Consider the following 23,978-nt stretch of genomic DNA (forward strand, 5'->3'; position numbering starts at 1 on the left):
CAGGGACAGGGCAGCTTAAGCTTATTCACAGCAGGGGTGGAACAAGCCAGTTTGATCCCGGACAGACCTGCCATCATGTTCTTTACATTTAGGAGGTTGAGGCAAGGACGGCCACAGCGCATCCAGTCCGGGGTGGGGGGGGGGGGGGACTCTTGTAAACCAGGGGGTGAGCCCCCCCTGCTGGCAGAGGCCTATGGCGAAAGGTACTGTGGGGTTATGTGAAGGTAAGACAATTCTTAGTGCGAAAGCACATCCGTAAGAGTCAGCAAATGGGCTTTGAAGACATTTTAACAAGGTTAGGGATAAGAAGACCTCAGTATTCTCCCAGAATGAGTGGGGAAACAAAGCAATGAAAAATACTAAAAAAATGGGTAGGGTTTAAAAGTGGAAGGACATCTGCGTGCTTAGGCCAGTGGGTCATGGTGGCTTTGGAAAATGCAGTCAAGGATTTGAACGATGTCTGTACCACTTGCTTTTCTTTTTACACGTTTGTTTTTAAAGTTTATTTATTTATTTTGAGAGAGAGAGAGAGAGAGCATGAGTGGAGAAGAGGCAGAGAGGGAGACAGAGAATCCCAAGCAGGCTCCGCACTGGTAGCCAAGAGCCCGATGCGGGGCTCAGTCCCACGAACCACGAGAACGTGACCTGAGCCGAGATCAAGAGTCAGATGCTTCATCAACCGGGCCACCCAGGCTCCCCATCTGTACCACTTTGGAGGCGTGTGACTGCCTCCTCTCTTAGGCTTGGTTTTTTTAAGTCAGGAAAATGGGCTTAATAAGACCTTCCTTGTGAAAAGACATACATAAAGTGCGCGGCACAGTGCCTGACGTGTGACAGGGACGCAGAAATGGCAGTAGGACTTACACGAGTAGGTGTAGACGGTAATTCATTCCGACGGTGCACATACACACCTCAGAGTGAAGTTACCTTACACAGCGTCTGTCCGAGTCCTGAGTTGTTCAGTGCTAAGCTGTGTTCCACGGAGGAATTGTTCTGGGTCGACAAGGCCAAGTAATGAGGGCCACTCAGTGGCTCCCAGGTACCAGACTGGCAGTCAGATGGGGGAGCTAGGGGACCCCACTTCTGGGCGGCCAGGGAGGCCGGCTGAGCCGCAGGGGATCAGCCCGCAGCCAACCAACGCTGCTTTTTCGATACAAATGGAAATCTTATTAAGCAGAACTTTCCAACCAAAATGACATTCTCAGAGATTTTATGCAGACCAACAACAGACTTACAAAATAGTCTCCATCTATTAGTAGTTAATAATATCTACAGGACTGTGAGTCGAGTCAGTATTTATGAAGAGACACAGACACGTTTCCTTGATGGACCTTGACTGCTTGCTGCTCACCGGACCCGGTTTCCATTTCCACTGTGAGACACATCCCTACCTTTCCGTCTCCGGCCCTGATCCCCAGCTTCTGGGGGAGCCAGAGGGGCTCCTGTGAAAAGGCTCCCAGTCACCTCGGTGCTCACACCCCTGTGGCATCCCCTCCCCTTGGGTGTGGGCTGGACTGACTCCATTCACACAAAAGGAAGATGGCAGACGGAGATGGTGTCACTTGCAAGCCTGATTATGGAAAGACTGGCTTCTGGCTTGGATGCTCTCTTTCTAGCTGGCTCTTGGACTGTCTCACAGCAGGGCCGGGAGGTGGCCCTTTAGAGAGGACCACGTGAGGGCTGGGGGGTGGATCCACGTGCAGGGTCTTGGAAGCAGAGCCCCCGAGTCAAGCCTCGAGGTGTCTGCGGCCTGGTGACAGACCCTGAGCCGGAGGGACCCAACTAAGCCATTCCCAGACTTCTGCCTCAAGGAAACCGTGAGCAATTAGATGCCTGTTGTTTCTAGCCACTACGTTTTGGGGCAGTGGGTTACGCAGCAGATGATGACTAAGACACGGGCCTGGATTCCTCTGGCTGTCAGTGTTTAACGTCCTCTAACTCTCCAGTCTCTTGGCTGAGCCTCAGGATCAACAGAAACGTCCAGGCGTTCAAGGAAGTCCTCTTCCCTGCACCTGCCAGAGAGAGCTCCTTGTGCACATCGTGTCTGCAAAGTGAACTAAGAAGGTTCCAAAGTTGGGTGACTGACTTCCATGTTAAGACCGATTGGTTTCTCCAAAGAGATTTTTTTTTCCTTCTTTTTCAAAGTAATCTCTGCGCCCAGTGTGGGGCCCAACAGAGCCGGCCAGGGTCTCCTCTCCCAAGAGATTTTTTTACAGCTGTGAAATTCGAATTACATCTCTCCTCTGGTCATAATGTTTCTAGCATTTAGAACGCGCCCTTTTCCTTCACAGCTGAATGAACAGGGAGCAGGCCGGGGCCAGCGGGTCCCCATCGGACCGGGCCCTGCCGCCTGGGCCACACGGGATGCCAGCTCCGTCTCAGCTTTCTCTTCCCGTGTCACCGCTTCCGCTGTGGGGTTTTCTTCTCACTTGACACAACAGTGAGATGCAAAGCACGAGACCAGACTGAAGGCAGCACAAGAATCAAAATGGAACAATTTACAAACACACTGTCTTTGATGGTCGGAAATTGCCTCTATGATTTGCTTCCCTCTTCTACTTCAGAAAACAGCGAAAGAAGGTGCAAGCAAAGTTTTAACTGATTGGGGGGGGGGAGTGGGGACGGTTTCCTTGGCAACCAAGGCCTGACTCCCCCTCTGCTGATCTGCAGGGCTCCCAGGCGCAGGTCGCACTGTACTGAAAAGCTAAGCATCAGCTCTTAATTAGACAGGCAGCTCGCAGCTGGTGTCCGCCTTACGTCACTTTGTTCTCTGGAAAGAGGGCTTTTCATTTTTAAACTACTTTCACTCATGCCGCAACTTCCCCCAGTGTTTCAAAATTCATTTGGACAAACCGAACTGTTTTGCAACAAAGCTGTACATTGATTTACTCATAATTGCTAAGCATTGTTTAATGCTTACTTTAAAAAAAATTTTTTTTTAAACGTTTATTTATTATTGAGAGACAGAAAGACACAGAGCATGAGCAGGGGAGGGGCAGAGAGAGAGAGGGAGATGCAGAATCCGAAGCAGGCTCCAGGCTCTGAGCTGTCAGCACAGAGCCTGACACGGGGCTTGATCTCATGAACCGTGAGATCATGACCTGAGCTGAAGTTGGTCACTTAACCAACTGAGCCACCCGGGCACCCCTAATGCTTACTTTAAAAAAAGTTTTTTTAACGTCTATTTATTTTTGAGAGAGAGAGAGAGAGAGACAGAGAGAGAGGGAGACACAGAATCCGAAGCAGGCTCTAGGCTCCGAGCTGTCAGCACAGAGCCTAATGTGGGGCTCAAACTCTCGACAATGAAATCATGACCTGAGCCGAAGATGTATGCTTAACCGAAGGAGCCACCCAGGTGCCACAAATGCTGAATTTTTATGTTCATTTGTAAGGTTGACTTTTAATGATTCACTGTTTACCTCTGTGCTTTAAAAATAACATATGGGGTACCTGGGCGGCTCAGTCATGATCTCAAGACTCGTGAGTTCGAGCCCTGCGTCGGGCTCCGTGCTGACAGCTCGCAGCCTGGAGCCGATTTCAGATTCTGTGTCTCCCTCTCTCTCTGCCCCTCCCCCACTCACACTCTGTGACTCTCTCCTTCAAAAATAAACATTAAAAAATTTTTTTTAAATAACAATTTCAAGACTGTTTGGATAATGTTGAAAGTATTTTAAAAATGATAAAAACCATTGTAATACCACCATCTGGAGATAAATACCTTTAGTGTTTGGCTATTTCCTTTCAGGTTTTGTTCTTACGGTAGTAAAAATACATAACATAAAATTTACCATTTTAACCATTTGTAAGTGTATAACTCAGTGGCATTAAGTACATTCATAACCACCACCAGTATCCCCTTACAGAACTTTTTCATCCTCCCAAATAGAAACTCTACACCAAATTAAACAATAATTTCCTACTTCCCCTGACTCAGGCCTTGCAAACCTCTACTGTACCTTTGGTCTCTTTGAGTTTGACTGCTCTATGAGCCTCATATAAGTGGAATCATACGGCATCATTATCTTTTTGCATCTGGCTCATTTCACTTAGTGCAATGTTTTTAAGGTTCTTCCATATTGTAGCAGATGTCAGAGTTTCCTTCCTTTTTTTTTTAATGTTTATTTGAGAGAGAGAGAGAGAGAGAGAGAGAGAGCTCGAAAAAGGGAGGGACAGGAAGAGAGGGAGACAGAGGACCCAAAGCCACAGTGTGGGGCTCAAACTCATGAACCATGATCACAACCTGAGCCAATGCCAGACATTTAACCAACAGAACCACCCAGGCACCCTTCCTTGCTTTTTATGTCTGCATGATGTTCTGTGGCCTGCATATGCCACATTTTATCTCTCCATTTATCTGTCAGTGGATATTTGGGTTGTTCCCACCTTTTGCCTGTTGTGACTGATTTGGTTACGAACATTACATACTCCGGCAAGTATCTCTGTGAGGCCCTGCTCCTTTCAGGCTCCTTGGAGGATAGAGAGGACTCTCTGGTATAGTACAGTCCCTGCATTTTTTGATTAAAGTGAAATTATATCAGATATCTATCTGTATTGCCTCCTGCTTTTTCCTTAGTGTTATATATTGTATCTTTCCTATGCTATAAAAATCCTTCAAAATCATTTAAAAAGACCCCCTAGCCTCTCTGCTCCCCCCCCCCCCCCCCCCCCCCCCGCTCCTTTTGAACGTTTCGGTCCGAAGGCCCTCAGGTGGGGCAGAGTAACGGGAGTGTCATTGTGGAGGAGTGACCGATGTGAGGCCAGAAACCCTGTGAGGGTGGGGCCAGGGGAGACTGATTCCTTACAGGGACACTGGTCAAATAGGTAAATGTATGAGGTTTCTCCCTGTCAGAGATGGGGGCCACAAATATAAAAGTGAAAGACCCAGAATAAGCCCCGTGGTGTCGGACTGTAATTGGAAGTGGTGGAATAAACTCATGGTTTCCAATACAAATGAGGATATGTGAACACTGGGGTGTGTGTGTGTGTAAAATTATGTATTCCCTGTCTCTGTGTGCTGAAAATGACTGTGAGCAGTGAAGTCCAAGGGTGATGAATACACCGAGCAGCCACATGACGGCTGCTAAATACCCCTCTCCGCTGATAGGAACCCTGGTTCTTAGGGAAAATGCTTGATTTCAGGGCTGTGACAGGAAAGACAGAACATACCGGGAACATCCTTTTGCACCAGCAAAGGAGGAAGTACTCAGAGAATGATGGGACGTGCCAAAAGGACACAGAAGTCACCTTAAAGGGGTTGCCAATGGCCACATCAGGGATAATTTGAGCAATAAAATAAATAGACTCAGTAATGGCTTGTAATCTTTAAACGAGGAAACCACGAATCCATACTGATATAAATAAGTAATTGAATAAATTGACAGTGTGATGACAATTAATCAGGGGCACCTGACCGGCTCAATAGGTACAACATGTGGCTCTTCATCTTGGAGTTGTGAGCCCAAGCCCCACATTGGGTGTAGAGACTACTCAAGAAAAAAAGAAAGAATACATTATCATATATTCTCAAAGTACCTCCCCACAAAGCACTTATTAATTTCAAGGGGAAAAACAGTAGCTTCACAGTGGAGAAGCCTCACATCACCTAAATCAAGGGATGACAAAGGACATTCCCAGTAAGAGAGCAAATTGGAATGATGGGTGAGCGTCAAGGAGAAAAACAGCATTGCTTGTGATATTCCTGCCAGACATATATAACCTGAATGAATGTAATGATGAGAAAAATATCAGACAAACCTGAATTGGGGGACCGTCTACAAAACAAATGGTCTGTACTCTGAAAGTGTCAAGGTCACAAAGCCAAAGACAGATGGAGGCATCGTTTCAACCTGCAGGAAACTAACAAGACCTGACGAGATGTATGACGTGATTCTGAACTTAACCCTTCAGCTATGAGAGATGTTAGTGAGAATTAGGAGGTACCAATATATGTGTGTTAATTTCTTAAATTTGATGGTTGTGGCTATACAGAAATGTCTTTGTGGGGAATCTACACTCAAATATTTGCAGGCGATGGGGGCATCATGTTGGCAACTTACTCTCCAGGAGTCCAGGAAAGACTGAGTTCTTTGTATTGTAAGTTTTCTGTGAATTTCCTTCCAAATAAAAAGTATGTAAAAGAAGAAGCTACATAATCATCACATAGATGATTACTGTTTCCCTATTGGGGGCTTTCCTTTTTTCATGACTATAACTAATGCTAGGATATAGTCTCACATCAAAACCACTTCAAGGGTACCTGGGTGGCTCAGTCGGTTGAGCGTCCGACTTCAGCTCAGGTCATGATCTCACAGCTCATGAGTTCGAGCTCCGCGTTGGTTTCCGTGCTGACAGCTCGGTGCCTGGAGCCTGCTTCAGATTTTGTGTCTCCCTCTCTCTCTGCCCCTCCCACAGTCATGCTCTCTCTCTCCGTCAAAAATAAACATTAAAAAAATAATAATAATAATAAAAACACTTAATTTCCCCTATTTTGGATTATTACCTTTGTCTAGATTTATCAGAAAAGGGATTAGTGGGCCAAAGGGTACAAACCTTGTAATAGAGCTTTTAAAATTTTTTCTTATTTTTTAAAGATTTTATTTTATGGGTGGGGGGATGGGCTAAATAGGTGATGGGCATTAAACTTGCTGGGATGAGCACTGGGTGTTATATGTAAGTGATAAGTCACTAAATTCTATTCCTGAAAAAATTGCATTGTATGTTAAGTAACTTGGGTTTAAATTAAAAAAAAGAAATTTAGTTTAATTGAAAAAAAAATGAATTTCAATATGGGGACAAACCCAATGTAGAACGCTATGTGAGTTTATAGGGTCCTGCCCTGGACCCACTACATAAGCCTAGTCAGAGTTTTCTGGAGCCAGGGTACCATGCCTCTTAAGCCAATAACTTAGGCACCAATGAAAAATTCAAAATTTCCATTGTAATAGAACTTAAGAACTACATTGAATAAATATTTAATAAGTGGAAAAAAAAAACATTTTACTTCATTTTTTTTAAGTAAGCTCTATGCCCAACATGGGGCTTGAACTTACAACCCTGAGATCAAGTGTCCCATGCTCTACCTACTGAGCCAGCCAGGTGCCAATGTAATAGAGCTTTTGATACATACTGATCAAGTATTTCTGAAAACATATGAACCAATTCTTAATGCTACTTAGCAATATTTGAATATATTTGTTTCACTGTACCCTTACCAGCGGCATTCTATACTTAACTAGTTATTTGTAAATTTAATAAGCAAAAAATCGTATTTTGAACTACAGTGTTTTTTTGTGTTTTTTTGTTTTTGTTTTTGTTTTTGTTTTTTTAAATAAACAAGGCTAAGTCATTGCGGAATGAAAAACCCTTGGTTTTCTCTCCTGTACTCTGTGCTACTACCATAGTCATGCTTTGGTACTCTGGTTAGCGAATGTGGGTTGGGTTGGATCATTTGCTCACAGAACTCAGGCAAATGGTTTGCTAACTATTGCCTACTTATTACAAAGGATATTTCAAAGGACACAAATGGAAGAGATGCGCAGAGCAAGGGGGGCGGGTGCAGAGTGTTTCCACACCCCCTCCAGGTGCACCACCCTCCCAGCACCTGTCTGGGGCACCATCCTTTTGGGTTTTATGAAGGTTTCATTACACAGGCACGATGAATTACATCACTGGTCGCTGATGATTAACTCAACCTCCAGCCCCACTCTCCTCCTTGGAGGTGGGGGAGACAGGAGACCACCCTCTCTAATCCCAAGGTTGGTTCCCCTGGCAACCAGCCCCCCCCATCCTTTGCAGTTTTCCAAAAGCCACCTCATTAATATAAACTCAGGTGTAACTGAAAGAGGTCTGTTAGGAATAACTTCATCTTTCTTATCACTTAGCAAATACCAAGGGTTAAAACCTCCTCAAGGAGCTTTGTGCCAGGTACTGGGACAAAGACCAACAAATACATAATACCGCAATAATTCTGTGGCGTTTTACCTTTACCTGCATTGCTTACCTAGAGAAGAGGTAGCACTTCCAACCACGTACACTGACTTAGCATTCCACTTTTCTTTCAGAGAGTGTTTCCAGACTGTAAAACATGGAATGATATGTGAGTTGCAGATATCATGGTGGCCATTTGCACTGTTGCCCGAGGCTGCCTGTTCATCCTAAGACGCCTGTGAACAAGGCAAACTATTAATGACCAAATATAAAGAGAAGCACCTCAAACTAAAATTCCATTTTTATTCTGTTCGTATTCAGCAGGCAAATTTTTAAAAATCACCTTGGTAAATGTTTCAGTATGCCGTGAGTAAAATATTAACTCGTTTCCACAGTTGGCACTAGGAGCATTTTTAGTGTGTACCAGAGAACAAATATGACTTGAAGAATTGATTTGAAGGGTGACATTAAAAATTTAAAATCTAGGGGTGCCTGGATAGCTGGGTAGGTTGGGTGTCTGACTCTTGATTTTGGCTCAGGTCATGATCCCAGGGTCGTGGGATGCTCTCTTTCCCTCCTTCTCCTCCCTTACTCACAGATTCTCTCTTTTTATCTCTAATAAAAAAAATTTTTAATGTAAAAATCTAGACTTAATAAAAAAAATTTTTTTTAGTCACATCTACACCCAACTTGGGGCTCAAACTCATGACCTTGAGATCAAGAGTCGCATGCTCTTCTGAATGAACCAGCCCCTAAAAATTTAGACTTTTAAAGAAAAAGTCACTGGTCATTGAAAGGTGGCAACTTAATATCTAATAAAGCAATCCAACTGGTTTTATTTGGGACATAAATCTAGAAGCAGTCAAGAAGCTGTGATCTCCGAGGAGAGGACTCATGTTTCCATTAGGTCAAAGAAAGATAATAAATTTCAAGTTCATAGCAGACACACTTTAATGGAGAACACTACCATTTTACGACAAAAAGAAACATCTCTAAATGTGGATTAAAGAACTACAAAGAGAAAATGGGTTGTACGAATACATCAGGCCACTGGGGGTTCAATATTGAGCAGTGTTCAGTATTGAACACTTTTTTTAGAAGACAAGAAAATATGCGCTCTCCCTTCTTAGAATCCAGTTATGAGCAGAACTCTCCCTTATATTTAAGTGTGACACAACCCTTTGCACTCCCATTGGAAATCTCCTTTTCTTTTATTTACCTCTTTTTAAAGATTTTTATTTTTTTTAAGTAATCTCTACACCCAGCATGGGGCTGTTGGATGCTCTACCGACTGAGCTGGCCAGGTGCCCTGGGGGTAATTTCTTTTGAAAAAGTAACCGGAGATTGAGTTTCACCTTCTTTCCTCCCCGACCCATGTAAATAATGTTTATCTGAAAATTACCTATCGCATGTGAGCAAACCATTCTCTGAGCCTCGTAGCTGATATTTCTCTTTAGCAGGAGGTGAATGTGTATACACCATCAAGAAGGTGATTTTTTAGCTTATAACGGAAGCCTAATTAACTGTAGAGAGACAATAACCATTCACCACTGCCACTTATTCCCCACTAGCCTGCCATGTGCCAGGGAACATCCTGAATGCTTCTTTTTGGGACTCAGACTGGTAGCTGGAATCACCAGTCTACAACTTACAGACCCTGTGGTCTTGGCAAGTTTCACACCCTCTGCTCTTCAAGCTCTGGTGAGTCATATCTACCTCAGGGGTAAAGCATTTAGTATGGGGTCTGGCACAGAGAAGGCACTTGGTAAGTTTAGCTAGCTAGTAGTTAGAAGTGATGATCCTGGGGGCACCTGGGTGGCTCAGTCAGTTGAGCATTTGACTTCAGCTCAGGTCATGATCTTGCATTCATGGGTTCAAACCCCGCATCAAGCTCTGTGCAGACAGCTTGGAGCCTGGAGCCTACTTTGGATTCTGTGTCTCCCTCTCTCTCTGCCCCTCCCCTGCTCATGCTCTCTCTCTCTCTGTCTCTCAAAAAATAAAAACAAAACGTTAAAAAATTAAAAAAAAAAAGAAGTGATGATCCTGGGATGGAAGGATTATTTATTATGCCCACTTTACAGACAAGGAAAGCAAGGCTCAGTGAGGTCAAGGAACTCGCCAAGGTCAGAGTGGCCATCTGAACCCAGGCCTAACCTGCCGCAAAGCCATTCTGTAATGACCCCTGACTGCTGCCTCCACTGCTTAGAATAACTAGGGCTGGTCACGCCTGGGTCTGAAGCCTGGCTGTGCACCGACTGGTTCCATGGCCTTGGACAAGCGCTTCCCCAGCCTCAGCTTTGTCATCTGTAAAACAGGACCACCGTACATATGCCTCTGGCCAGCAGTCTAGTGATAAATCAGGTAACAAACAGAAAGTATTTAACAGGGCCTGGTACACATTAGGCACTCCATAAATGTTAGCCACAAAGTGGTCTGACTGCAAAGACTAACGTGGCTGTTCAGTTTGAAACCTGGGCCCTGTTCACATGTTCTGATGGCGAGAGAAGGAGGTAGGAAGAAGGGTTTAAGGGATGGTCCTGTCATTACGTGCCTGGCACGCACGGACCATTTTCTCAAAGTTGTTGGGTCTTTTCATCATCCCCTTGAGGAAAGAGACTGCAACCAGTATATGCTGAGGACAGAGAGGATCACCTGGCAGGTGAACTACCCAGGGACTGGGGACTTCAGGAGCCAGCCCTGTCACCTGTGTCCCAAAGCAGTATCTGTGACACGGCACCACTAGGCGTAGTGGTAGAAGGCTACCGGGTTAATGTGTCACTTTGTGTGGGACATCAAGAGTCAGCTTATAAGGAGAAAGGTCATTTTCTGCTTCCTCCAAAGTTTACACGAACGTGAAGTGACTTGGTACCTGAATACTTTTTTGAACTAAAAGTCACTGAGATTTTTCCAACTTGAAGGGCAGCTATTTCTGGAATCTGATATCCCCAGTGGGAAGAATTGGAGTAAACTCCAGTGGAATTCACAACAGTGTCTCCCCTACCTTCAGGTTTTGGGTTTTTTTTTTTTTTTTGAGAGTGAGAATGCTAGCAGGGGAGGGGGGACAGAGAAGGAGAGAGAGAATCCTAAGCAGACTCCACACTCAGCGCTGGAGGCCCATGCGGGACTTGATCCCACGACCTGAGCCAAAATCAAGAGTCAGGTGCTTAACTGACCGAACCACCCAGGTACCCGCCCTCCCCCACCCCCACTTACCTTCAGTTTTATTGTCTTTCTCCAAACACAGTTCCACTGCTTCCACTGCTCTGGGGCTGGTAAAAATGAGGCCCCCATAGCCTTCAGGATGAGACAGCTGCACACCAAACAGTAACAAAGGCGTTTTACATAAAGATCAAGTTCAACATTTCCCAGAATTCCAATGTTTTATAAGAATAAATTCCATCCATCCATCCATCCGTCCACCCACCCACCGGTCCACTCAGCACCTACTGGAAGCTTACTAAATGCCTGGAACTGTGCACCATTCATGTGAATTCACCATTCATTCACTCAGGCGAATGCAGGTGAATTCACTGTTCATGGCATTTCCCTTGAGCAGCTCACGGTCTAGGGGAGGGACAGGAAAGAGAACTGTAGGGTGGCAGGTATGACAGGTGCAGAGAGGGACAATCTGACCCAGCCTGGGCTTGGGTGGGGTGCAGGCAGGAGGGCAGATTGGACCTGCGTCTGTAATAAAACTGGAATCTTCAAGGGGCAATCTCCATGCCGAAGCACTGATTTTCAAAGATAATATGATAAAATCTACTCAACATTGCCGTTTTTACCTAGTCTCTCCCTAAAATCTGTGAAAGTACCATGTGAGATGGGTGGGGTTATTGTCATCTCATAGATGAAGACAAAGCCTAAGGAGCTGGCCCAACGTGAGTGGCAGGGCCAGGGCTCAAGGACGTGCCCCTCCTCGTTCTGTAGGGTGCTTCACGAGGGCTCTGGAAGGCCGCCAGGGAGCATGCTGGCTGGTGGAGATGGGAGATGACCGTGTGGAAACTCTGGTATCTGTATGAGCACGAGTCTAAGACGTGATCTCAAGCGATGAGGTCTTTGGTGCCTTTCAGGGCTGCTTATGGAAGGGCGTGCCTCTTGGGGCCCCGCCTACATGGTTCCCTCAGCACTCAGCCCAGTGCCTTGGACGGAACAGATGCCAGATGGATGTTTGCCGGGTAAATTACTGAATGAATAATGCAGTATTCGGCCCAAATCAAAAGGAAGAAACATGCTTCCGTACAGAGCTGCTGGCAGGGTTGTGCTATGCACAGCAGGAGGGGTGACCCTGGCGCTCACACAGGTGTGGGGCCCGGGAGCAGGGCTGGGCACCCCAGTCCCATGGAACCACCCTGGCTGTGGGCCCGCGTGTCCAGAAAGGAGCTCCGGGGGAGGCGCCCCGAAGGCGCTCCGCCCCTGGGGCCGGTTGCACACTGATGAGGTGGCCTGAGCACTGAGTCTTTGATCTGAAATGTTTGCGAGTCTTTCCTGAGGCTTTGTCCAGCAGGATCTACAATGGCATCACCGGCAGCAGAGTGGACGCCCTGCGCAGCAGCCTTCTTACTTGCTGGGGGCCTCGGCTGAGTGGCCCAACCTGGGGCCTGGCTCTAAAACGGGATGGTAACACCCATGCGGCGCGTGGTCAGGGCGGGCAGGTGAGTGGGAGGGCACACTGGAAGGGCCCCACTGCTGAGAGCCCCCTGCAACCTGCTCTCCCGGCCCCCACAGACCCCACCTCTGGGACAGGGAGGCTTTCTGGGGGAGCTGGTGGGGACTCACGGGCGGTCCAAGAGCCACCTCCCCTGGGGCCAGGTGAGGCTGGGCCACCCCTGTTTCAAGTTTGCTAGTGAAATGAGGGGATGGTGAAGAAATCCTTCCGGTTTGGGTGGGCAACGATTCTACAGAGACTCAGAAATTATGGTACTCGGACACTGACAGACCTTACCTTCTCAGAAAAACTGGAAAGAGACAAAAACTCAAATGATAAAACAGGGATCAGAGTGGCTTCAAGTCCATATAATCCTAGTTCCTGCAAATACAAGAATATAGTTCTGCATTGGCCAGGGTTGTGTGGAAAATAAGGAAAGGGTCACAGTCACGACTTACTTGGTGTCGGCCCCGTAGAGGGTTAGCAGATACCCCACCACCACCCCTCACCCTCGTAGTAAGACATTGTTAGGCCTCACGGGACCAGGAGCCTCAGGCACGTACCCTGATATATGGATCTTGGCCACAGTCATCCTCCTTAGGGTCTTTTAGTAAAAGAACCTTCATTATCGCCTGGCAATCCTTACAGGGTGCTGTGACAGAGCAGGGAGACAGATGGATCCTAATTAGAGCTCAAGGACTCTTCCTGAGCAGTTATCGATGGGACAGAAGCAGGGGAAGAAGGTAATCAACTGCTGGCTGAGGGGACCTGTCCCTCGCCCACAATGACTTAGCGTTCATGTGCTTGTTCCTTCTGAAGACCCTGTCACTGATAAGGCCAAGGGACAGCATGCTGGCACTTGATATCACTCGGAAAGGCAGATGAAAGCCATTAGGGAAAGCCAGTGTCCGGGCCACACATTTAAGGCTCATAAAGAGAAGCGATGAAAATTTGGGGTTGTATTGTCAATAATAGAGAAATTATTTTAAGGAAATAAACAATTACTTCTGTTTCAGGGTAAACATACTAAATAGTTCATAAGCTCTTTAGGAAATAATTCTATTGACCTTTCTACTTTTCAAATGATGGGTTATAAATGTTGTCAAATATTATGAGAAACTTTCGAAAGTCATCTAACGACCTGGAAAAGAATTCGTTGATATGTATCAAGAGCCTTGTATATTTCATGCTCTTTCTTCCTATAATTTCGCTTCTAAGAACAAATACGAAGGCACTACTCATAAATGTGTGCAAAAACTAACATGAAGATGTCCATCCTGGTATTCTTTTTTTTTTTTTTTTTTTGAGATATAATTGACATAGGACACTGTGTAAATTTGTAACTGTCAGGTAGTTAGCTGTTCATTTGATACATTTCTATACTGCAGTGTGATGACTACAGTAGTGGCTTTACCATGCCTCCTAATTATCTCTTTTTTGTGGTGAGAACAGTTGAGGTGAACTCTCCCGGGAACTCTGAGGTTTATAATACAGTATTGTTGACTATAATCACCACGTTGTCCATTAGGTCTCCAGGACTTACTCCTCTTCTAGTGGTAAGATTGTATCCTAGTATTAACAACGGGAAACAAAGTAAATGTCCAACGTTGAGGGAATGGTACATCATTAGATGAAATCATTAGAAGAGTCATTAATAACTTAATTACATGGATCACCAAATAATGTTAAAAAATAGGATGCATGAATAGTGTGACTTTATTGATCTTATATATACATATATATGAAAGGATATGCATCAAAATACTACTGATAATTATTCCTGGGGGGCAGGTTAGGGTGATTGTTTTCTTGTTCACCTCTTCCTGTATTATCCACATTTTTTTTTTTTTTTACAATAGACATTAAATTCTTTTGTATCCAGGTGTAGGGTGGGGGTGGAATTTAATATGACTACCCCAAAGGCCTCAAAATAAATACTGCTGGAGAACTGTGGAATAAATCCTGCCTGAAATGTGGATTACTATCCCGTGAGTAGCATGAGGCCCACGAGTTACTTACTAACTACTATGCAAGTGGTTGGTAACAGTCAAACAGCACATATTGTTTCGAGCAGAAACGTGTTAACTTTGAGAGCCATTACTTGTTATTACTGAATAGGCTCTGGAACATTATAATATCTGCAGGGCGTCTTAAGGAAAATCTGGCTCAAAATGAATTGCTTTGTATCTAAGCAACCAATCCTGGGTGAACAAATAATAATTATGAAATCAAGTTCTAATTACTGCTGCCACTGAGCTGTTAGCTACAGAGACTGCGGAAGTAGGCAGTATTGTTTCTATTGTTTCCTGAGGTCGTTGGGAATGGGTCTGTCTTTTGGGAAACCGGGAACCCGCCTTTCTGAGATGGTCATGCTCGCGTGTCAGCCCGGCTAGGATCTAGTCCCCATTTATTCACGAGCGCTGACCTAGGTATTTTGGAGGCACAATAAAGTCTATCATCAGGTGGCTTTTAGCCAGGGAGATTATCCTAGATAACCTGGGAGGGCCTCCTCCGGTCGGTGGAAGGCCGTAAGGGCAGAACCCAGGCTTCCCTGAGGAAGAAATTCCACCTGTGGACACAGCTTCAGCTCTGCCTGGGCCGGCCTGCCCTTCTCGGAGGCTTGCACCCTGGGTCTCACACTTGCATGAGGCAGTTGCTTGCGGTAATCCTAATCCATATCCCCCACCAGTTCTGTTTCTCGGCTTGAACCCTGACTGATGCCGATAGCCCCTTCTGGGGCTCCAGGAATCTGTAGGTCACTGAGTGGCAGGTAAAACTGAGCATTTTCTGTTGCTGCATACATGTTTTCAGGCACACAGAACGAGCAACGATTGAGGGGCTTACAAGATGGAGGCGTAATACTGTTGGAAGGAAGCCGTTCTGGGCCACCGACCTCAGCCCCAGCCCATCCCCGCCACAGTTGTAGGCTCTGGGATATGGAACCCCAAGTTTTCAAAGGATATGTTAGTGTTGCTTTCAGATTCCAGGAGCCAGTCTCTCACAAAAATGTTTCTATATTGTTCTCAGGCAGTGACGCCTGGAATCTGCCTCAGGGGCATTAGGTCTGCATTATTTACTGGGGAAGGGGGGACAAGTTCAAGTACTACCAAGTGCTGTAAGGTGATGTAGGAGAGGTGACCGGGTGCGGATAGCTGGTCGCCTCCCCAGGGCCACCTCTGAGATGGCGTCTTAGTTGAGATCAGAATGACAATGGCAGTGGGGAAACCTGTTCCAGTGTCAGGAAGGGGCCGGGCACGTCCCCAGGAGAGAAGGGTAAGCGTGGCTCCAGTGCAAAGCACAAGGTGGACTTGGGCCCCACGAGAAATGGGTCCACAGACGGGCTGCAGCAGGACCAGAAGCGATGACACTGGTTCGCGCTTTTGAAGGGTCTCTGGCTTCCGTGGACACTGGGCAGTGGCACCGTTAGGAAGCGGCTGGATCGGGATTCACAGTGAAGACAGAGTTAACAGGACGCAGTGACGTAATTCAGGGTGAAACCATCGGTCTGCGGACTGATGGTTGCCGCTAGGCGAAAATGTCTTTCTTCTTTGAATCCCACCTAAGCTTGAGGTGTGTTCAGTGTAATCCTATCAATGAGGCAACAACTATTTCTAAACAGTTACTGTGCACTAGGCACTGGGGATACAGTACGATTCCTGCCTCATCTTTACCGGAGGATAAAACCGACATTTTACACGTAAAGACGATGACAGGGTCGGTGTGATAAGACCGACAAAGAAAAAGTCAAGATGCCATGGAGGCCTAACTGGCCAAGTCTTACTTGGAGTGGCAGGTGTGGCCAGCATCGCCACTGGCTCCCAAATACCCAGTCTGCCCTTTTCTCTCATAGAAATGGACTCCCTTGTCGTTAACAGGGCAGGGCACGTGGTTGCCCCAAATGAAACCGTGCCTGGATGTGGCCTGGTGATTAGGTTCTGGCCCTCAGGACACAAGCGGAGGGCGGAGGGCGGGGGGGGGGGGCAAGGCGCACACTTTGTGGGTCCTGCCCTTAGCGGGAAGTGCCACGCCCCTACTCTCTCCCCCTGCCTCCCTGCCGGCTGGAATGTGGATGGGAATGTTCTGGACCTTTCCTTGGTCTGGGAGAAGTTGCAGTAATGCCATTCTCTAAACCCTGATGATGGGAGAAAGAAAGCCATTTGGACAGAAGCCATTCCAGGCACAGAAGTCATCCCCCACGTGTAGGGCAGCTGACGCCATGCACACGAGTGCCTGTGGAAACACGTGCACCTCAGCTGCCCCGTGAGCCAGGCCTCCCCCTGGTGACCATTTCCTCTGCTAAGGGCAGTGTCTGTCACCCAGTCCCCAGGCCTTTGGGGCAGATCCTTTGGCTCTGCAGGACCTTTTGGGACTCCCCCTGTCCACTCCCCCCACCCCCACGCCCTGTAGACCTTTCTCTGAGCCCTGGGATTCTGCCCTGGGCCGAATGTGCTTAATATACAGTGAATGGTACTAGTCAGTTAGTGGGGAATCTAGTCTCAAAACATGATCAACTTTAATTCTTAAATGACTAAGAAAATGAGTGATGTGTTAGCAGGACTATCTCTGTGCACTTATCAGGTGATGGGTTTCTCACTGAACTTGATGACATGGGGCGCTAGCCGGGCACAGAATCATCAGCGGTGGTTTCTCTGAATGTTGCATTAGAGGTGCTGTGAGCACGGGCAGAGAAGGAATAAGGGTAATAATCTGATTTTTAGTTCTCAAGTTCAGTAGCACAGCTCACGGAATCTCTTAATGGTTATTATCCCAGAGCCATCAATTTTATTACCTAAGACAACCACAGGGAAGAACCCAGAAGAAATATTTTCTCTATTTGCGGTGGGTAGATGGGCTTTGCTTTCGCGTGTCTGCGTTACTAATCTAAGCACTCTGTACCAGAGTGATACTTTTTATTTTCTGTTCTCCCAAACCCTGGGTGGGGTCTGCAAAGGATAGGAGAGGCAGCACAGCCTAGGCGTTGGGAGCACAGCCTTGAGAGCCAGCCCGCCTGTCTGTGAATGCCACCCGGCTCTGCCACTTATCAGCTCAGGGACTCTGGAGGAGTTCTGTCCTCTCTACGGCAGCTTCCTCACCCATAAAACGGGCCGACCTCATCGTTTTCATACAACTGAAGCATTCAGTCAGTCTTTGGTGTATGGTAGGTGCTCAGTAAACGTGTCAGTGGTCATTGTTATGTCCTCTGAGTCACTTGGCACCCTGACAGCTTGGTAACGCAGAGGTTTGCCCCACTTAACAGAGGAGAAACAAGATCACATCGTGGGCGGTAAAGCAGCGTCAGATCCCTTGCCCCTCAGTCCTGCGCCTGCTCTGTGATACCACACTTCCCCGCCTCCTGTTACCCTGCAGGAGGAAAGGGCAAGCAGAAATGAGAAAGGGCCAGGAGAAGTAAATCCGTCAATAAGAACCTTCCCACTCCTGTCGAGATCAGATACAAACTCCCTGATACGACCCAACGAGGCCCGGCAGGGTCCAGCCCCGGGGTCTCCACTCCCGCCTCTGCACTCCGGCCGCCCCAGACTTTTGTCTCTCAGGCTCGCCCTCCTCAGGGCTTCTTGTGCCAACTCCTACCCGCAGGGCCTGGGTAGGGGTTGGCAGGTGAAGTGGGGAGGCGTCCCCTTGGATGTGTTCTGAAGGTGGGGCCAACAGCATTTACTGGGGCTGGTGCAGGGTGGAGGAAAGAGGAGTTGGGTTTATAACCCGAACAGCCGGAGGATGGGAGCCCTGCCGGGGCATGCGAAGGGATGGGGACAAAGATTCGTTCGGGACGGACCATGTTTGAGGATGCCTGTTCCACACCCGTGCGCCTCAGCCTATTCGTTCGTGTGCTGTGAACAGCTTACAGGCATGCCTGCGGGCTTGGTCCTCTCGGCCCCTGGGGCAGCTGGTGGGGCCCAGGGCAGCCAGAACCACGGCAGCCCCAGCCAGGGCCGGCTGCCTTTACCTGGGAACTGTATACCTCATCTGTTTACCACGACGTGCTGTACGAATGTTACAGCATTTACTAGGTCCGCTGCAGTGGTAAATGAGTCGGACAGTCCTGGCACCAAATGCCCAAATGGAGAAACTGGGTAGGCAATTTGGGCTCCGGGGGGAGTCGGGTCAAAGGACAGGGATTTGGGCGGTGTCAGTGTGTAGAGGGAGTCTTCTGAAGTCCCGGGACCTGGGTGACAGGGGAAGGAGGCCCAGGTCAGAGCCCTCCAGCACCCAGGCAATGCCAGGTCAAGTTGGGCAGTGGGCAGGGGAGACCCTAGCAAAGGAGAAGGAAGACACCTCTGCAGAGTGCAATCCCATCGATACCAGAATTCCAAAGACTCGGGGGGGCTAAACAGCAGACATTTATTTGCTCACAGTTCTGGAGGCTGGGAGTCCAAGATCAAGGTGTTCTCACAGTTGGTTCCTGGTGAGAGCTCTCTTCCCGGCTTAGGGGCGAGTGCCTCCTGGCCGTGCTCACGTGGTCTTTCCTCTGTGCACAGAGAGAGACCGCTGGTGTCTCCTTTTCTGGTAAAGGACACCGGACCCACAGGATTAGGCCTCCACCTGGTGGCTATTGTATTAGAGCTTGACCTCCCAGTGACCTCATCTAATCACTACTGCTTTTTTTTTTTTTTTCCTTTTTTGAATAGGCTCCATGCCCAAAATGGGGCTTGAACTCATGACCCTGAGATCAAGAGTCACATGCTAGACCGACTGAGCCAGCCAGGTGCCCCTCTTCAATACCTCTTTAAAGGCCCTATATCCAAGTAAAGTCACATTGGGGATTAGGGCTGGAACATATGAATGGGGGGGGGGGGCGGCACAATTCAGTCCATAATAGAGCAAGTGCCAGAATAAAGTACAGGTAAAGACGTAGGTACAGGAAGGGAAGACGACTCAGTCTTGCTCTGAAGAGGAGAAACGAGGCCATCACTGGCAAGGCAGGCAGTGGGGTGGAGAGTCGTTGCAGGGGTACCTCCCCACCCCAACGCACACATATGGGAGATACCAGGCACCGAGCGGGCAGTTCCGGATGATGGGCAAGTCAAAGAGAACCATGCGATGCGCTTGGGGAGCAGCTGAGCCCGGTTCTTTGGCAGGACTTACTCTTTGGAGTTCCTGGTGTGCCGCATTCTGCCTTGCTCACCTTGCAGAAGCTCCTGGATTTTACCAACAAGGGGAACTAAGAAAGGACCGGCGGGCCTTCCAGGCCAGAAACGTGGCTCTCAACGAGACAGGGAGGGGCTCTGCAATCCTACTTTCGTTTACCCAAGATACACTGAATCTCTTCTGTGTGATGCTGGGAACTGGGTGCTGGTTAAGGGACAAATAACACTTAACACCCACTCTCAAGATGCTCCAAGGCTGGTGGGGGGAGACTGACAACCACAGAACTGTGAGCTAAGTGTTGACAGAGAGAGAGAGAGAGAGAGACTGAGAGAGACAGACACACACACAGAAGTACTGCCTACTGCAAACTGCAAACTGCCAGCACTCAGAAGAAAGGCTTTAAAAGTCTGCATCGGGGCCCAGGGCTCCTCTGATTCAGAATTCATACTCTGCTGTGGCCGATGCCTTAGGATGATGTGTGCACATCCCAGCTACTTTGTATGGAAGGTCTGGTGACATTAAAACAGGAGTCCAGCAGCGGATTCGTGCCGAACAGGTTGGAGACGGGTAAAGCCAGCTGAGATGCTTTTGTTGACTAGAGCCTGGAGTATTCTAGGGATTGGGGCGGCGAGGTGGGGGCGTTCTCAAAAAATGAACGATGCCCTTCTCGGAGACGTGCATCTCCACACAGGCTCCTTCAGTTGTTCCCATCAAGAAGTTCACATACCCGTCATCCGGTCGCTTGCTGTGGAGAGCTAGCAGTGAAATGGTAAATCCCTGCACTTGGGCTGTTAGGCTTTGAATCCAAGATTTATGTGTTGAAGTCCTAACCCTCATCCCTCAGAATGTGACCTTATTTGGAAACAGGGTCCTTGCCATGTAGTCAAGTTAAAATGAGGTCATTAGGGCGGGCCCTAATCCAATAGGGCTGGTATCCGATGACAAGGGGAGAGGCGGACACACACACACACACACACACACACACACACACATATGCATGCACTGGGGGAAAGACCTGTGAAGATAAGGCTGAGATCGGGGCGAGGTACTGACAAGCCGAGGGATGTCAGATGGCCAGAAAGCTACCAGAACGGGGTGGGGGGAGAGGCACAGAGCAGATGTCTCCTGACGGCCCTCAGAAGGAACCAACCCTAATGACATCTTGGTCGTAGAATTCTAGTGTCTACCACTGACTGAGACAATATATTTCCACTGTATACACTGCCCAGTTTGTGGCACTTGGACACGGCAGCCTGGGGAGCCAGTACAGCCTCAGGAATTCTATTATCCCTGCATTTGTCCCGGACCAAGTTGAAAGCTCCCTGCTTGAAGAAACTCCTGCTAACCTGCCTCGCAGCAGGAATAGGAGGGAACCAGGAACAGGAAACAAGCGGGGCTATTCCCAGGCTTTTAAATAAGGAGGATTGTACCTGAGCCACTCTGGACTTTGGGAAGAGGCTCGGGGGAGGGGAAGGGGTTTGCGCAGGGGGGCGGAGGCCTGTGTTCTGGTCTAGGCTGCTCTGCTCTTGGTCTCAGGCCCTGCGATCGTGCAGTGGACGGGACCCTCTGGACTGCTGGCTGTTTGACGGACTTCCTTCCCCACAGGGGATGCTCGGTAAATATTAGTTCACACTGAGGGAAAACAACACTTCAGATTTACCCAGCATCTCCAGAGCAGGGGAAATGATCTCTTTTCCTTACACAAACAGAGAAACGACTTGATCAAGACCACTTCGCTGGTAAGAAAGAGCCAGGTTCTCGAACGCACACTTTCTAGCTGTGTCCTGCTGCTCTCTCAACAGTAACAACAGCTGCCCTTTTATTAAGCGCTTACTCTGTGTTATTTAAGGGGCCAAGCATTTTACATGGCAGGATCTCCACCCCCATTTAGACCAGCAAGGTAGGTATTATTATCCGTATTTCACCGAAGAGGAAACCAAAACTCTGAAGGACTGAGCAATGTACCCATAGTCACACAGCACAGCGAGTGGCAGCGGTGGAATTTAATCCAGGCCTACCATCTAGGCTCTTTTAAGATACTCTACACCCTGACCATGACCTCAACCTGGGAGCTAGTCTGAGGGTGCAAGTAAGGCTTTTCCCCCCGATCTCTTGTCAAAGCCATGCCTGCTCACTGTGGAAACTTTGCAAAATACCAAAAAGTATAGGTCTTCAAAAAACAGTAAACGTAGAATTATCGTATGATCCAACAGTTCCACTTCTGGGTATATACACCCCAAAATTTAACAGCAGGGACTTCAACAGGTATTTTTATGTCCAAGTTCACAGCATTATTCACAAGAGTCAAAAGGTGGTGGCAACCCACGTGCCCACCAATGGTCAAATGCATAAACAAAATGCGACATATATGTACAATGGAGTATTAGTCAACCCTAAAAAAAAAAAAAAGGAAATTCTGACACCTGCTACAACATGGATGAACGCTGAGGACTTTACACTCAGTGAAATGAGCTGCCACAGAAGAATACACATTATATGATTCCACTACAATAGCCCAAATTCATAAAGGCAGAGAACAAAGTGGGGGTTTCCGGGGCCCGTTGTGCGGAGGGTAGGAACTGAGGAATTACAGTTTAATGGACACAGTTTGGTTTTTGCTAGATAAAGGTCTGGGGATGGATGGTGGTGACTGTTGCACAATAATGCGGATATACCTCGTGCCACTCAACCGTATACTTAAAAATTACCCGTGCTGTCTGAGCGCAACTCTGTTCATACACTGGCACCATGCCTTCCGAGTCTTTTTTCTAATTTGAGCCTTGCGATAGGTGTTTTTTTTTTCCCCCCTACAGCTTCCTGTCTTGTACGTTACAGGAAGATGTTTTTGCACAGTTGTGGGGCCCAAAGGGGTCATTTTAAGCTACCCCATCAGATGTGAATTTCTGATACGCGGGTCTGCCAACATCCATATGGTGGCCTGGTAGCGGAGACGCTCAGGAAAGATGAAACTTACAGAAAACAGTCATGGGGACTTGGGCTCTGGCAACCCTTACGTCACCCTGACTCCATTTCCTGCTGCCGAAAGATCACTGAGAAAGGGCCCTCTGGGCAGTAGCCACCTCACTACTAGGGGCAGTGCCTTCCATTTTTAGGGTCACAGTTCTCCAACCCACTTTCCTCATTTTACAGAGGAGAGAATGCTTAAACCATAGACCTTCTGCTCAGAAAGCTGATGTCTTCTTCAAGGACCTTCTTTCCAGTCATCTTTACAATGGCTGCATACTGGTGGTCCAGGTGAGAAATCTGATTAGGAGCTGAATTTTATTTGGCACAGGTGCTAACAATCAGGATGGACCTTGTAAAACTCCAGAACCCCGGGGGCTCTTGCCACGTAAAGATCTGACAGCACTGGGCGGGGAGGTAGACTGGGCCACAACCGGCTGCAGCAGCACCATAGTCCCCTCCACTCTCTATTCTTTCAAAGTAGGCTCTGGTCTGTAATTCAGATTTCCCCACTGGACCCGAAGCATTGAAGGTTAAAGACACTTTCGGGTCCAAAAATGCGCTTCAAGAGCGTCGGCTAGGGGCAGGGCTTAGGGGGGGGATTCGTTCAGTCGCTGACATGGTTATGCCACTGACGGTGTTGGGGTGCCCCCTCGGGGCCGGGCCTGAGCCTGGCGCGCGGGCATCTGTACGCATCCGGCGACCTTCCGTTCGGGGCGACCGCTGCCCCGGAGGCCAGGGACCCCCGCCCAAGCCAGCAGCGGCCTCGGAGCTCCGCTCGCTACTCGTCACGCTCCCGCTAGGCCTCGGTGTCATCGTCGGCACCGTGGGCGGCGACACCTACCTCGCCGGGCTGCAGAGGCCCGAAAGGCTAGGGGCTGGGGCACTCGGCGGGCGCCCCGTCGGGGGCGGTATCTCGCGGTGCCAAGGAGCCAGAGATGCAGCTGTGGGAGCTGGGAACCGGGTGGGAGGCCCCCTCACCGCGTGGCCTCTGCTGCCATGGAAACGGCCTGCGCACGGCCGCGAGGCACCAGCGGCGCGGCCGGGGTCTGGGAGCCAGAGCAGCGCACAGCTGGAGTTCGCGCATGCGCACCGACGCCCAGGCCCGGGGAGGTGGGGCCGAGAAGGGTCGAACCACTGAGCGAAGGGGGTGGGGAGCGTTGTAGGGAGTAAGGGAGGATGGAGGCGGGGGAAGGAAATGCCAAAATAAGACCCCGCACTGGACTTGACTCGTAGGTATCAGGGCCGTGGAATCCAGCAGGGGCTCTGAGGTTGACACCGACTCAGCGCCGAGGTTCTTCGTGATCTCTCACCCCCTCGCCTTGCATGGGTGGGTCCG

At 48.4% G+C, this 23,978-nt stretch overlaps 1 protein-coding gene across 5 annotated transcripts in view; it reads right to left on the reverse strand.

Annotated features, from left to right (window-relative positions):
- Positions 1–23,718, reverse strand: part of UROS (uroporphyrinogen III synthase) — a 35,791-nt gene extending 12,073 nt beyond the window's left edge. For 2 of the 5 annotated variants that reach the window (XM_042908214.1, XM_042908218.1), the window contains exons 1-5: positions 23,484–23,718; positions 13,135–13,223; positions 12,869–12,952; positions 11,140–11,236; positions 8,000–8,074 (exon numbers count right to left, since the gene is read on the reverse strand). In XM_042908214.1, the coding sequence (XP_042764148.1) occupies positions 8,000–8,074; positions 11,140–11,236; positions 12,869–12,952; positions 13,135–13,197 (319 nt within the window). In that variant the 5' untranslated portion in view covers positions 13,198–13,223; positions 23,484–23,718. Of the gene's footprint in view, positions 1–7,999; positions 8,075–11,139; positions 11,237–12,868; positions 12,953–13,134; positions 13,224–13,985; positions 14,141–18,940; positions 19,056–23,483 lie in introns of all 5 variants that reach the window. The other 3 variants (XM_042908217.1, XM_042908216.1, XM_042908215.1) reach the window with 3 other exon arrangements.
- Between the last annotated feature and the right edge of the window lie 260 nt (positions 23,719–23,978).

The sequence above is a fragment of the Panthera leo genome, chromosome D2 (assembly GCF_018350215.1).
Source record: "Panthera leo isolate Ple1 chromosome D2, P.leo_Ple1_pat1.1, whole genome shotgun sequence".
Lineage (NCBI taxonomy): Eukaryota > Metazoa > Chordata > Mammalia > Carnivora > Felidae > Panthera > Panthera leo.